The sequence below is a fragment of the Notamacropus eugenii genome, chromosome 1, assembly GCF_028372415.1.
Source record: "Notamacropus eugenii isolate mMacEug1 chromosome 1, mMacEug1.pri_v2, whole genome shotgun sequence".
NCBI lineage: Eukaryota > Metazoa > Chordata > Mammalia > Diprotodontia > Macropodidae > Notamacropus > Notamacropus eugenii.
The window spans coordinates 6,249,839-6,264,709 of record NC_092872.1 but is presented as its reverse complement, the minus strand read 5'-3'; the positions used below and the strand labels follow the sequence as shown (position 1 = coordinate 6,264,709).

At 47.7% G+C, this 14,871-nt stretch overlaps 1 protein-coding gene across 1 annotated transcript in view; it reads left to right on the top strand.

The window, feature by feature from the left end:
* Positions 1-14,256, top strand: part of BSN (bassoon presynaptic cytomatrix protein) — a 72,562-nt gene extending 58,306 nt beyond the window's left edge. The window contains exons 7-10 of the mRNA XM_072650979.1: positions 41-181; positions 1,268-1,322; positions 2,045-2,141; positions 5,064-14,256. Coding sequence (XP_072507080.1) covers positions 41-181; positions 1,268-1,308 — 182 coding nt within the window. The 3' untranslated portion in view covers positions 1,309-1,322; positions 2,045-2,141; positions 5,064-14,256. The remainder of the gene's footprint in view (positions 1-40; positions 182-1,267; positions 1,323-2,044; positions 2,142-5,063) is intronic.
* The last annotated feature ends 615 nt before the right edge of the window (positions 14,257-14,871 follow it).

Sequence of the window (14,871 nt, the reverse complement as noted above, 5' to 3'; positions counted from 1 at the left end):
ATGGTTTGGAATCACCCAGGGTTTTGAATTTCTTCCTCAGGTACAAAAATGGGAGCAAAGACTGGGGGAGTCCCACCAGCATCGGGAGCCCCTACGGGCCAGCCTGGGGCCGATGGAGATAGTGTGTTCTCCAAAATCCTTCCTGGAGGGGCAGCAGAACAAGCAGGCAAACTGACTGAAGGTATAGCTGGACTCTAAACATTTCCTAAAAGTCCAACCCCAACGTCCCAGGACCCAAACCTGACCCTTCATTTCAGTGAAGCCCATAGAGAGGAAGTGACTTACACAAAATGACACAGTTGGTCAATAGCACAGCCACAGTCTGAACCCAGGATCATAAGTAGAGAGCTAGGAAAAAATCTCCAAAATCTTTGAATTCAATCCCATCATTTTACAGATGAGGAAACTGAGGCCCAGGTACTCTGATAAGACATCCAGCTGCTCTTTCCACCTTACCATCCCACCTCTAACTTTCCTTCTCTCTAACAGAGATGCCAGTGGGGCAGCTGTACCAGAAGCCATTAGCAGAAGAGATTATGAAAAGCTGCCTCCAGTCTTCCCCAGTCACTCTGGTTCAGTTTTTCTAGAGTTGGCCCTGGGACTTAGGAAGGCTTCTGTCACCACCAGAATCTAGGGACTCTGACAGTGGCCTGGGATTCTCCAACTGTACCATGTTCCATTGGACTCAGGATGTCAGGGCCCAGAAAAGCTAGCTTAAATCTGCTAGAACTGGAGTCTTGAATAGGTTCTCTCATCCTCCCCCCACTGCCTCTCACCTGGCTCTGGCCTCAGCAGTAAGAACAGGAGGAGATGAGGGCCTGTTGTCTAAGAAAGTTAGAACAATGCTCCCCTTCTAGGTACAATCCACATCTTGGGCGGGGAGTTAGGGAGAGAGACAGAGACAGAGACACAGAGAGACAGAAAGAGACACAGAGAGAGAGTGTGTGTGTGTGTGTGTGTGTGTGCACACGCGTTTGTGCATGCAAGTGTGTAAAAGGCTGAGCCTGTAAGAACAGGAGAATGTTGAATAAATGTTGGGTGGATTACATGAGCCCAGGCTGAGAAAGAGGTAATGGGGAGAGAGCCTGTTCAGGAGTTCAGGCTGAGCATTGTGCAGGGAGAAGGAAGGTTGAGTTAGACAGGTGGGAAGGCCAGGGATGCTCCTCCTTTCTAAGAAAGGCAGCCTTCCCTAACTTCAGTATCCCCAGAAACTCCCCAGGGAGTCAGACTCACATCCCAAAGCTCCTTGTTTCTTTGTATTTTACAGCTGTGTCTGCTTTTGGAAAGAAATTTTCTTCATTCTGGTGATCCTGTGCTGTCAGGTGAGTGGATACCACTTGAGAATCACTGGAATCCTCCTCAAAGCAGAAAGAGCCTGATTTGAGCTTCTCCCACCTCCACTTCCCACTAGGCTTTTGAACAAACTAGGTCTCAATGATTGGGGGAGATTTGAGTTCCTAGGCCAGAACAGACCTCTTCTGCTCTGGGTTCCTATACAGCCACCCTCACCTGTCCAGTAGGACATGCCTGTCTGCCTGAACAGCAGAGAGGGACCCCATTTCCTGTCTAAAGAAGAGGGGAAGAGGCCAGAGGAAGCCATTCAGGTCCCTGCACTGGTCCCATATAGGCATGTCTTACACATCAGACCATCTCAAGCCTCTTTGGTAGGGGCCACTGCACCACATCATGGTCATCCCAGCTGAACTGGACTTTCCAGGCCCCCAGCTCTAGCCCTAAAAAAAAGGGTCTAGCAGAAAAGAAAGATCTCCACTCTGAAAGTCTGTGAGACCAGCTGTAAACCCTCGGTTGTTGAACCGGCAGACATCCATCCCCTTTCCTCAGGCTCTGTACCAACATGGTACCCAGAAGCTCCAATGATTCTGACTGCTTCTTCTCTCCTCCTTTGTCTTCCTCTTCTCTACCTCTGACCTCCCTGTGTCTCTTCTTCCCCATCTCCCTGGCCTGCCCATGCTTTCTTCCTCCCCATTGGGTGATCTCCGACCTGGTTCGTCCTCTGATTCTGGGTCCTTCTTGGTCCCCATAGATGCTTTGGAAGATGAATGGAAATAAAGTCGTTCCTGTGGAAAAACCTATGAAGAAACTGACAGATCTCACCGCAGCCGAGGACTCTGCGTATAACAGTGAGTGTGTGGCCGTGGCGTTGGGGGCGGGGACCCATGGCTTGGGAGGGAAGTTAGATGTTGTCTAGTCCAACCCTTTCCTGTTACAAATGAGGAAGCTCTGAAGCCACACGTAGTAGTTGGCTGAACCATGTCCAGACCAAGTTTCTCTGCCTGCAGACCCAGCGCCTTTCTGTTCTTTCCCTGAATAAGGACCATGGATGGAGCTGGGTTGGTTTTTTTTGTTTGTTTTTTGAATTGGAGCTGTTTTTCTCCCTGAGCATGTTCTCATTCCCATGGGGGTCTGCGGTCATGGAATTCCTTCATCAATAAACATATATTAAGTACCTTCTAGGAGCAAAGCCCAGAATTCTGCACTCGGGATGTAAAAGTAGACAATGGTACAGATCCTGCCCTCGAACAGTATGCTTGTGAAGGAAGTAACAACAGCTCACGGGGCTTCTAACACATTTTCCTCACTGCAAACCTGTGACATAGAAAGTGCAGGTATTTTTTTAACCCCATTTTACAGATGAGGAAACTGAGCTTCAGATAGGGCAAAATGACTTGCCCAGGGCTACATGGCTACTGTTGAAGCCATGTATGATATCCAGTTCCTTTTTCATTATATCATGCTGTTTCTGATGAGCCAGGACTATGAAGACATTGAACTAGGTTGTCAACAAATATGAGCCTAATATATGCCAAGTGCTCTCAGGAAACTTATGATCTGATAGGAGGAAAGTAAATAACTACGGTGGGAAGGCAAATGATGTAAAAGCAGAAGAGGTCAGAGAGAGAGCTCACCTTCATCTAGGGAATAGTAAAGAGGTGATCAGGAAGAGATAGCAGCTGAGTTGGGCCTTCAGATATTAGAAAGGGACTCCTACAGCTGGAGATGGATGGGGAGACCATTGTAGACCTGGGGGGGGGGGGTCAATGTGAACAAAGGCATGATGATGGAAGAAGGCCCAGCAAGAGAGGAGGACAGGAAGCCATCCATTTTGGTCCATTTTGGTCCAGCCTGACCTGACAAGGACAAAGAAAAATTGAGGTGGATCCACCAAGCTAGCACTGCTCAGTTAGGATGAGTAAGAGGGACTTTTACTGGTGCCTTGAACATAGTAGGTGCTTAATAAATGTGCTTTGAATCAAATAGAATAGAAAGAGCTGAGACTCAGGTGCTGAGTTCCCTGGAGGTTGAGTGTAGAGAAGCCTTCAAGTTTCTCCTCCTATCTGGGAGCCCCACTGCTCAGGCTTGAGGCCCGACCCCTTCAGGGGGTCTGTGGAGCGAGAGGCTGGGGAACACACACCCAGAGCTCAAGGGAACAGTGGTTCTTCCTGGAGAATTCCTCGCCAAACCTAGGGTGTCAAACAGGCAGGGGGAGAAACTTTACTAGCAAGTTTGCTACGTGACAGAAACAATGGTGTAAGGGGAGACAGCTCCTGATAATGAAGCCCCATGTCTCAGGGCTAAATCTTCCCTGATAAGGCTGAGTGGGATGTCCCTCATCTACTGGCCCTTATTTTTTGGACAAAGGGTTTTATGTGCCTTCTTCTACCTCTCTCCCTTCATTCTTTTAGCCTGCTATTTCTTTCTCTTCATGTTGTCCTCCCTGCCCTACACCTGAAGAAGTATTCATAGGGAATTCACAGGAGAGGGCAAAAATAATGCTGGGCTGTGAGGCCTTGGGTCATAGGAAGTCAGACATTGAAATGAAAATTGTCTAAGTTAGTTACTCTGAATCCATAGATGGGGTAAGGTGGGACAATGGAGAAGAAAGTATTCCTTGCTCCACCCAATCTGTAGGGTAGAGGGAGGGATGGGGGCTAACTTTTAGGTAACTATTTCATTCCCTCAAACAGCCCATTTTTTAGAAACATAGAATGGCCAAACTAGAGGGAACCTCAGGGGTCATCTTGTCCACCCCCCTCATTTAATAAGAGAAGGAAACTAAGGCACAGATAGGTTATGACTTGTGCTTTTCCCTTGATGCTGGACATATGGCTAGTCAGGGCTATAGCCAAAACCCTAAGCTTCTGACCCATGCCCATCGTTTTCTGATATTTCCTTAGAGTGAGAAGTTGGCTTGCTAACCTATCAGTGCCAACTTTCTCCCTGCTCCCTCTGAATCACTTATCACTCCATTGAACGCAGTACCTTTGTCCTACGTGGCTGGTTAGTCCCTGAGACCTGGAGCAGGGGAAGGAACATGGTAACTTTGAGGGCTTTTATGAGGAATGACCCCTGTGTGCTAGCCTTTGTAGATGCTCACTGGCTCCCAAGCACTAGAAGAACATGCCTTTACATCTTGGCAGTCTGCTTGTTCTGTAGGATCTAGGTTTGCTAGGGAGAAGTAAAATGCGATATCTTCCAATGTAATGGGCGACTGGCCCATGAAGGCCCACTCCTAGGAGTGTGTGAATGCTTAGTGAGCCTGCTTCAGAACAGGGCTTTCACTACCATCCATAATGCCCTCTGAACATGTGCCCAGCACCAAGCACTCATTGGCCAGTCCTCCAAAATGCTTCATTTTACCCGCAGTGCCTGACCCATTACTGATAGCCCCCCAGAGCAGATGATGCAATCGTCTTAGTCATGGGCTGGATGAATTCTTAGGGGATTATCTAGATTCTAGTCAAAACTCTTCATTTGGCAGTTGGGGAAACTGAGGCCAATATCCTTTTTTTCTGGATGGTGGACACCAGCACCTTGCCTGGGCAGTGTGAAGTTTCTCCACCTTATAAATGAGAGTTTGTTCCTTTATTAATTAGTCTTTTCTGTGCTCTCTGACTCCCTCTTCCTCTCTTCCTCCTTCTCCCCCTGCTCTCTTTTCCTCTCTTCTTTTTTCTCTTTCTTTCTTCCTTCTCTTTCCTTTCCTTTCTTCACTACCTGTTCCTTTGTGCTGAGCTGAACTTGGATACATTATTTTCCTCTTGCAGTGAAGGTTGGTGGAACTCTGGGGAGGATGGGATCTTCAGCCTTTGTGGCAGAGCCTGCCATGTCAGCTCAGGCGTTTCTCCAGCACAGAGTACACGGAGAAGAGAGTAGCCATTGGAGCCTGGCACTTGGCAGCTGTCATGGACCACTCCCCCTTGACACACAGTGGAGCCTCTGTATGACCCAGCAGGAAGGATAGTGCCCCTCAAAGTTGCACCTGCTTTGTTAAGCATGCAGTATGGGCCGCTGGCCTCTGGCTTCAGCACAGTGTTGAAAATTCCCCTCTCTTCCTGGGCTCCACCTACTAGGGCATCTCTGTCCTCACAGAGGGCCTTGTTAGACTTGGGCCACACCGTTTCCCAGGGTTGAGGAGCAGGAGGAGTGTGGTGGCATCCAAAGGCCTTCATTACTCAGATCTCCCAAAGGAGATCCCCTCTCCCATTCTGGCTGATGCCACCTTTCCAATTCGTCTCTGGCGCATGGGGCCATAATTCAGCCAACAGCATGAATGTCAGCAGACATTGGAGCAGGAATGGTCCTAGGAGATAGGTAGATATTCTGGATAATCCTCACCTTAAACCAGGACCTGTCCATATAAAGATGCAACTTTGGCCAGAGAGCCATGATGGTGAGTTCACTGGGCAGCCTTGAGTCTGGGAAGAGACCTAGAGAATGGGTCTTCTTCCCAAGGAGAGGAAAGGTTTTAATGAAGTTCCCAAAGATGGGGTTCTTAGGTTCATAGCATTTAGAGTTGGAAAGAATCTGAGGGATCATTTTGTCCAGCATTTACAGTAGGGGAAATTCAGGCCGAAATTCGGGACTTGCTCAAGGTCACCTAGGCAGTCAGAAGCAGTGCTGCGATTTGAACCCAGTTACCCTGACTCCAAATCTAGTGCTCTCTCCGCTCCATCGCAGGAATGTCTGGCGCCCAGAACTGGCAGGCCTGCCTGGCACACCGGAAATGCCTGATCCGCCACTGAATTAGCCAAGTTTAAAGAAAAGAACAGTCATGTTTCACGTGTTGAATTTGTTGTTGTATATGATGGGACCTCAAGGGGAATGTGGTGGAGGAGGGGAGTAACAAATGAAACGCGGACTAGCAGAGACAAATCAGTTAGAAAAGGCAGGGAAGCCCATGGTTGGATCCCCCTGGCATGCCAAACCTTGGCGCAGCAGCACCTGTCCCTCTCCATTCTAGTTTGGACCTGTCCATCTCTCCCAGAGAGCCACTGTGGTGGGGCTAGAGTTGGGGGGGATTAACTCAATTCCCCAAGAAAAGCATCCCCACTGCTAAAAGCAAAAGCTCCCCTCCTTCCACCTACCTTCCAAGAACTGGTTGTTAAACATTTTACTAGCATACTCCTACATACATATAGTTGTATGGCCAGTGCTATATGTCAGGTAGCTCTTAGACACAGTCTTGAGCCATATCAAAGGCACTTTTTCATCAGCCCATTCCCCAAAATGGTTCAAGTCCATGGTATCTCAGTGGAGTCTAAGAATTCTGGTAGGTTTTCCGACAATGAAGGCAGCTGGAGAGAGCACTAGACTATGAACCTATGGGGCTGGAAGGGAACAGAGAGGACAAACTGGCCTGAAACAAGATCTGCCTCACTGGCCTTTCCACCTTACGGAATTCCTAGTCTCCAGTGAGAGAGGGCTCAGACCTGTGTCTGTGAGCTGCCTGATGTGTGTGTGTTGGTCCTTTGTTGCCAAAGAAGATCTTGCCATCAGAGAAATAATGACATGACTTGCACTTGACTTTGTTTTGAGTGAGGGAGGGCTGTGCAGGTCACCAGCCTCACTTCTCCAGAGCCATCTGAATTCAGTGACCAGATATTTATCAGGATGACTGGAGATGACCCAGGATGAGGCAATTGGGGTTAGGTGACTTGTCCAAGGTCATACAGCTAGTGAGTGTCAAGTGTCTGAGGTGAGATTTGAACTCAGGTCCTCCTGACTCCTGCACTGGTACTCTATCCTCTGCACCACCTAGCACTGACCAGAGAACCCTATTTATGCAGGGGTGCTGGTAAAATGTTTCATAACCAGTTCTCTGAATTTTTTTCAAATATGCCCACTACACACTTTCAAGTTTAATTTGGATTTTGTTCATCACTTTCTTGTCTAGACAATCAATGATACAATAAATTGAACCCTAATTTGTAACATTTGCCAGTTTCCAAAGTGTAAATGCTCACACTGAACATTTAATCGTGGGTGTATGGCACAAGTCTAAAAATCACTGGATATTTTTCAGAGGGCACTTTGCCCAGCACAGAGTTAGCCTCTGCACCAGCTTCCTCAGAAGGGTCCCGGGGGGCCATGCTTCGAAGTTCCTGGCTCCTCTGTAGGGTCTAAGGAAATTTTGCTGTGTCCATAGCATGAAGAGGCTCTTAACGTCCTGATCTCTTTCTTTCCTTTCTCCCCTTTGTGGATTGCCCATTTGTGACACAGAGGATGAAAGGAGAGGTAGCAATGTTAGAAAGAGGATGGAGGGTAGGGATGGGGGAGGGTGTCACATCCCCCCCCTCTTTAACGTGTTTGGAGGTAAGGAGGCTGACTTTGAACATCTAACTGGATAGGACACTGCCTTTCTGCTCTCAAACATCTCCAACCGTAGCCATTCAGTGAGACCAAGAGCCATGGAACCTAGACTGCCTCATTTCTCCAACCCTGCTGTCACCTGGGGAATACCAGGGCCCTGGAGCAGCTTGGCAGCCTCCAGCAGCAAACTGTCCACTCTAAGCACTGTCTTTTCTGAACCAGGAGAGAAATCTAGTTATATCTGCCTAATCAGAGCTAAGCCAGAGGAGGTCCAGTCCTCCTCAGACTGAATGACCTCTTTGGGTCCCTTCCTTCTCAGACACTGTGCCAAGTGATGCTTGTTACCAGGGAGGGTTTGGAGGGAAGTAGCTTCATGGAAGAGTGGCTGGCCCACAGGTGCCCACACTAACCACACAGCTCCTCCGCAATTTCTGCCTCTTCTAGAAGTGAAATAATTCTTCTCTTTTCCTTTCCATTTCTGTTGTGAATTTGGGGGTGTTAGGCATTGCCATGCTTGGTGGCAACAGAGTCATGCAGGAGGGGGACTCGTTATAGAAGGGAGCGAAGAGAATGGGCATGAGAGAAAAGTAGCCATCCATGGATCTTGCCAAAATAACCAACTTTTCTTCCTTCCTTCCTTCCTTCCTTCCTTCCTTCCTTCCTTCCTTCCTTCCTTCCTTCCTTCATTTCCCTTTTTCTCTTCCAAGCATCTGAACTCATGGCAAACCCTAGGCTCAGTGACACAAACAGGACAGCGGATGCTTTTCCAGCTGGAGTCACCAGAGTGAGGCATCTGCCTGGAAGCCCCCCCAAGGAGTGTCTCCCTCAGAACTGCTCTCCAAAGACAGTGTCCGTAGTGACTCATCCTCCTCTCTGGTGAGCAGAGGTTAGAACGAGCCACAATCATTCTTGGGGAGACGTTTCTTGAGGAAAACTTGCCAAAGGTCCTGCTTGGGACTGTCCAGAAGCTTGGGGTTCCTATTTTGCCCTTGGAGAAGACTTGAACCTCCAAAGGCAGCGCCCCTGCCCAGCACTCCCCCTTGCCAAGTGGAGGCTGGAGCAGGGCCCAGGGGCCTTTCCTTCAGGGTTATACACAGAGTTCCAGCTCATGCCAACTGGGACTTCTTCACTCCGGGGCCTTCAAAGGTTTTTCCACAGCCTTGGAGATAGGCTTTGAGTTGAGGGCTGGGAGCCAAGGGCTCCATTTCCTTCACATTCCAGTTGGCCCCACAGTTCCCTCTGCAGGCACCCTGTCCTTGGTGATGGAATGTGTGCAGCGAGGGACTTGTGGGATTTAGAGAACTTTAAAAAAAAAAACAAAAAAAAAACACTAGGACCTAACACTGTTTCATTATTGAAATACGAGGCCATAGGACTCTGCGAGGCAGCATGTGCACTGGCTGACTTTTCCCCAGACAGATGGTGGCAGGCCAAGCGTGTCTGCCAGCCACCTTGAAGCCATCGCTGAGCATTGTAAAACATCCGAGTGGCAATGCTTTCATAACAACCATCTCCTTATTTTTACCTATGCCTGAAGATTTCTTTTTATTTCAAAAGCAGCCTTAACCATTCCAGTTTTATTTACTTGTATACCTCATATGTATTTTTCTTTCATTTTTCTTTTCTCCTCCTCCTCCCTCTCCCTTTCCCACCCCACCCCCAACACACTTTTTTTTAAACTCCTTCTTCCTTTACTCTATACCTGGTTATCACGGGGTGTCCTCTGTAGAAGCAATAGAGTGCAGTAGGCTACAAGAACCCCACAAGGAGGTGGGATGTCATCAGGAGAGGTTGCCTCTGCCATTCTCCTTCTCTTACTGTGCAATTCAAGTCCTTCTTAAGCCATTACTGGTGGGCGTGCTCAGAAATTTAAAAACAAAAACCAACGAAGCCCATGTGGTTTGAGTTGCCACTCTGAAGTTCCTAGAACCTCTGGCATGGGAAGCGAGAGGGAGCCGTGGTCAGCAGCTGGTGAACCCAGGGTAGGGGTGTCCTGGTTGGCGCCAGGATGACTGCGTTACACCAGCCACTCTCGCCTCAACAGTGTTTCAGACAACCAACCTGATGGTCCCATACATTGGAGCTTCCCTTTGACCTGAGCAACAGCAACAAGTCTCATTTCTAACGTTCTATGCAATGAAATACAAAAAACAAAAAAAAACACAAAAAAAAATTTAAAAAAACCAACACACTACACCTGTTAATATTTAATAAACTAAATGTTGCATAATAAGAATTTAATTGCAAATGTGCTATGGAGATACTGAATGGATATGTTTCTAGCTAACACCTGTGTGCGTGTGAAGTTTTCAATTTGTGGCATGTTTGACCCATTCGAAGAACGCGTTGTTGCCAAAGGGTGACCATGCTGCTGTGACTGTCTCCTGTCCTAGAGTAGAGCATGGCTTGCTACCTCTTTGCACGAATTCATCTACTTTAAAATGCTTGCCGTACTTTGCTCGGGGTTCTTTTTGCCTCAGTCCCTCGCCTATACTCAAATGCTTCTTGTCAACATATGCACTTGTTATTAAAGCATTGTCTGTGCTAATGGGAGAGGTGCCTCTAGTCCAGAGAGGGGTCCTGGGCTCTCCCACCCGTGCTGACTTACTGATGACTTTTCCCCTCACTGTCTCCTTTCCACAGATCTTGAACCCTGTTAACACGTCCCAACATGGAAATGAGTCCACCCAGTCTTGAGCCCCCGTAACCCAATATGCTCCTCTTCAGTAGATCATAGGAGTTAGAATGGGAAAAAGTCTTTGAGAAAATCCAATTCAACTCCCCCTGCCCCCATTTTATAGATGCGTCCGCTGAGGGCCAGAGAAAGAAGAGGCAGTAACTTTTGGCTAAGGTCACACAAGAAGTAAATAGTAAAGGTGGGTTATGAGTCTGAGTCACCTGACTCCACATTCAGTGCCCTTCTCATTACACCAGTCTTCTCAAAGAACCGCTGCTATCACCACCCCCACACCCAGACCATATACCCCAATGCCTGTAGCAGAGACAATCCCATGAGCCTTGAAATGGAGAAGATTAAAAAGCAGTTCAGAGGAGAGTTTGAGCAGTCCCAGATATCTACTATAGAATTTCTATCCTTAAATGAGCTTATCTTACCTCTGTTGGCCCCAGTCGTGAGGATTCCCCAAGGTCTGTGCTCAGGGCTTAGAAAACTGTCTATTCAGTAGTAAACTGGAGCCTTCAACCTCTGTGAAACTCAAAACTCAAGGTTTGGGGCCCAGGGCTTTGTGGGGGGTTCCTAGAAATCCCCCAAAATAGATTTGGTACCAATAGGTTCTGAGTTAGGACTTGAAAGGTTGTTTGTTGGTTGTCCGGTTGTGGAGAGGTTTGTTATACCTTGGTGTTATCAGTGCTGCTGAATCCTGAGTAAAGCAGGCCATTCCTGCAAGGGGATGGAGCTGCTAAGGAGCTAAAGTGAGTCCAAAATCTAACAGATTGCTGTACTTCCCCCTGCAGGAAGGGCTAGGACTCAGGATTTGGAGGCCTCCTTTCTTAGCTTTGATCAAAGAGAGACTTTCTAGGAACCTCAGTCCATATCTAAAGCTTTAAAAACACACATACACACACACACACACACACACACACACACACACACACACACACACAAAACTTTCAAAGGCTATGGAAAGAAAAGGGCCCAGAATGAGGAGGAAGCAAAAGGAATAATTCTTGGCATTAATGAAGACCAGTGTTGGAGCTGCTGACTTTTGGAAATGAAACAAAGACAAATCGGCAAAGGACTCTGTCTGGGACCCTTGAGGGTTTCTGAACTGACGAAGTGCCAAGCTTTTCTTTCCCTAGACCCCCATTTCTAAGGTAGCACTGACTTCCATCATGCCTTGGGAAGTTCCCAAGGGGCCCAGGCACATCAAAGGCATTGAGCCCACAGCCTAGTCTTTTTCTAGAGTATTGGGGTTGTATCATGCATTTCTTGGGAGTTCCTATTTCTTACACTTTTTTCTTGGCAGCTCTTGGACTCAGGAGGGGAGACTTCTCTCTCTGTTGCTTGTCTCCATCAGAGACTCTAGACCTTGAAGCCTCCTTGTCTAGAGCCTCATTTTGGTCTGGTTTTCCCCAAGGATATATCCTGGTCCCTCTATCTGAGTCCAGAAAAGCCTTGATAGGCTATCCCAAGAACCTCCAAAGGGTTTCACTCATCTCAAAGAGCTGTGCTTCTTATCTGCCGTTTGAGTGGAGGGGAACTTCCTTGCCCCCAAGTCATCAGAGACCAGTGGCTGAGAAAAGATTACTTAATGGGAATGAATGAGACATTATTAGACCAGAGACTATGTGTAAGAAGACAGTGGAGAAAGGGATGTGATTTCACTGGATCGTCTTTCTGCCCAGAGATAGACAAGAAGGGCCTTGAAGCCCTTAGCTCTAAGGGTGAGTGTTAGGTGACTCACAGTGAGCAGTTCCCAGGCTGGGTATTGACCAGCATTTGTATTAAGGATGACCTGAATTTCCTTCTGCACTGCTGTTGGGGACTAGTATTCTGAATGGCACCTACCTTTTGTTGGATTCTCCTCATGGAAGTATGGATGGAATGGAATAGAATAAGCATTTATTAAGCGCCTCCCATGTGCCCAGGCACTGTTCTAAGCGCTTACAAATATCACATTTGTAACAGTACCTCTCACTGACATGGCCTCTTCAAAGGAGCTCAGCTCACCTTGCATGGAGGAGCTTTTCTAATTATCTACTAGATGTGTGTAAAGTAGGGAAGGGGAAATATTACTCTCCCTGTTCCTGATGAGGAAACTGAGGCAGACAATTTCAATTATGTGACCAAGACCAAACTACAAGGTGTAAGCAGGAGGGTTCCCTCCATCTTACCTTTCTTCATTTAGCCTGGACTGTGTGCAAAGTGAGTCTCTACCCCCAATCCATCTCTCCTCTGAGCTCCCAGATGGCACCTAAGAGGAGACTCTTGGCAGGAGAACCATCTGGTACCTGATTTAGAACACATTCTATGGATATAACTAAGGGACATCCACCTGGAGGTCAAGAACACTTTGGGCAGTTCAGATGTGGGTGCTTGGCACTAAGTCCTGCTAAGGCATGGCTCAAGTGACATGAGAATATTACCTACCACATGGAGCCAAGAGTACTAGGGACATCACTGGAGTAGGACTTGGGGAGAGGATAGAGCAGGCAGGGTTCTGGATCTCTTCTGCTGCATGGGGGGTAGGTGTTGGATGCTTTCACACATACTTTATTTGTACTGAGGACTCTGTCCACCAATGGAAAGTTAGCATACTCTCCATACTTCACCTTTGACAGTCCTGGAGGCTACCTCTACCAGGCAGCTTCCTCTTTGTAAAGCACATGCACTCACTACAGCCCTGTTATCAATAGTTCTTGACCCCTTTGACCCCTCCCCAATCCCAGAGAACTTTAGATCTGGAAGGGGCTCTAAAGAAAGATCCTATAATACATCTCCCTCATTTTGCAGATTGGGAAACTGAGGCTGAGAGGGCTGACATGAGTGACCCTAGAACATGAAATCAGTTGGTGATAGACTTGGGTACCCAAGTACCCAGCAACCCTGACCTCCAGTCTATTAGTATGTATACCACCCTGCCTCATAGAGGGGAGACAATGTGAGTTTCTCGATCAGTTCCTGCCCTGGGATGTGATCATTTAATAACATTTAGAACCAAGCAAAAGCTGAAGATTTGAGGATGTCCAGAGAAGTTCTTCATTCCGTAAGTATCACTAGATACATCCATGTTGTTGGTTCTCCAAAAGCAGTGACCTCCCCTTCAGGTACCCCCAGAATGGTCAAGATTTCCCAGAGAGCCACTGGCATGACAAGTGCATACAGTCCGACGTCCTCCCGGGCCCTGTTCCCCCATGGGTCATCTCTCTTGGGGCCACTATGACCTGCACTCTCCATTCCTGGCATGTAAATACATTGTACAGCGTGTAAATCTCATGTGGCAAGGAGAACAAAACTCAAACCGCAACTCGTGTTGGGGGGGGGTTCGCTTCCCAACACCAGCACACCTTTTGCTTTGATGTACAAAAAGAGAAAGCCAATACTTTAATGGGTGTGCGTGTGTGCGCGTGTGCGTGTGTGTGTGCGCGCACGCGAGAGAGAGAGAGAGAGAGAGAGAGAGAGAGAGAGAGAGAGAGAGAGAGAGAGAGTAAGGAGAGTGTATTTGGGGGAGAGAGACTGCCTCATTTAGTCCTTCAGATTGAAGCCCACAACTCTTCTGCCTTTCCCTAACTTTCCTTCTCTTCTCCCTCCTCTTTCTTACCCTCTCCTTTCCCAAGTTAGAGGAGTCATCTGTAGAGATCTTACGGTTTTGCCAGCCCCTTCCACCTGGTGGCTTCCATGCCTTTCTCGGGCTATTCCATTTTGGGGGTGGGGTCTTTTGTTGTTGATGGGGCAGGGGTGGGGGTGGGGGGGTTGTACAAAGTCAAACCAACAAGTTTACAGTTGTAAGTGCAATGACCTAAGTCCTCTATCTGAACATTGTAAATTGTGTGTCTGTCCTGCTGCTGCGCCCTGTGAGAACTCTGTAGTATTTCAATGTACCACCTTCTGTATTGTGACTCAGTATGAGATATTGCCCCTACAAGGTATTTCTGTGATAACAGAATAAAAGAACTTGATATAAAGCATGTACCGGCTCCCGCATTGTTTCTGTTTTACTGGGGGATGGGGGCAAGAAGTCATTTGCAAAAGCAATTAAAAGCATCAAATGCAAGCGTCCACAAGAGACATTGTTCTGCCAATCCATGGAGGCTGCTTTGGCTTAAAGCGCCCATGGGACCGTTCATGCTAGATGTCCTGAAGGCCATGGCCAAAACAGAGCTCAGCGCCTTTCCTCCCCTGCCCCTCTTCCAAACTGGCCTATTTCTCTTGAGGATGCCACCATCCTTCCAGTAACCCATTCTCCCCACTCCTTCCTTTCCCTCACCCCACATAGTCAATCAAGTTGCCAAATCTTATCATTTCCAACCTCCTTGTATCCATTCCCTTCTCTCCAATCACACAACCACTCACCTACTTCAGGTCTTCATCACCTCTCACCTGGACTATTAAAATAGCCTCCTAAGTAACCTCCCCATCCCAAGTCTCTTCCTATTTCAGTCCATCATCCACACAGCTGCCAACATGATTTTCCTAAAGCTCAGGGGTGATCGTGTCATTCCCCTACTCAATAAACTCTAATGTCTCCCTGTTACCTATAGGATCAAATCAAAACTCTTCTGTTTGGCATTTAAACCCTTTCA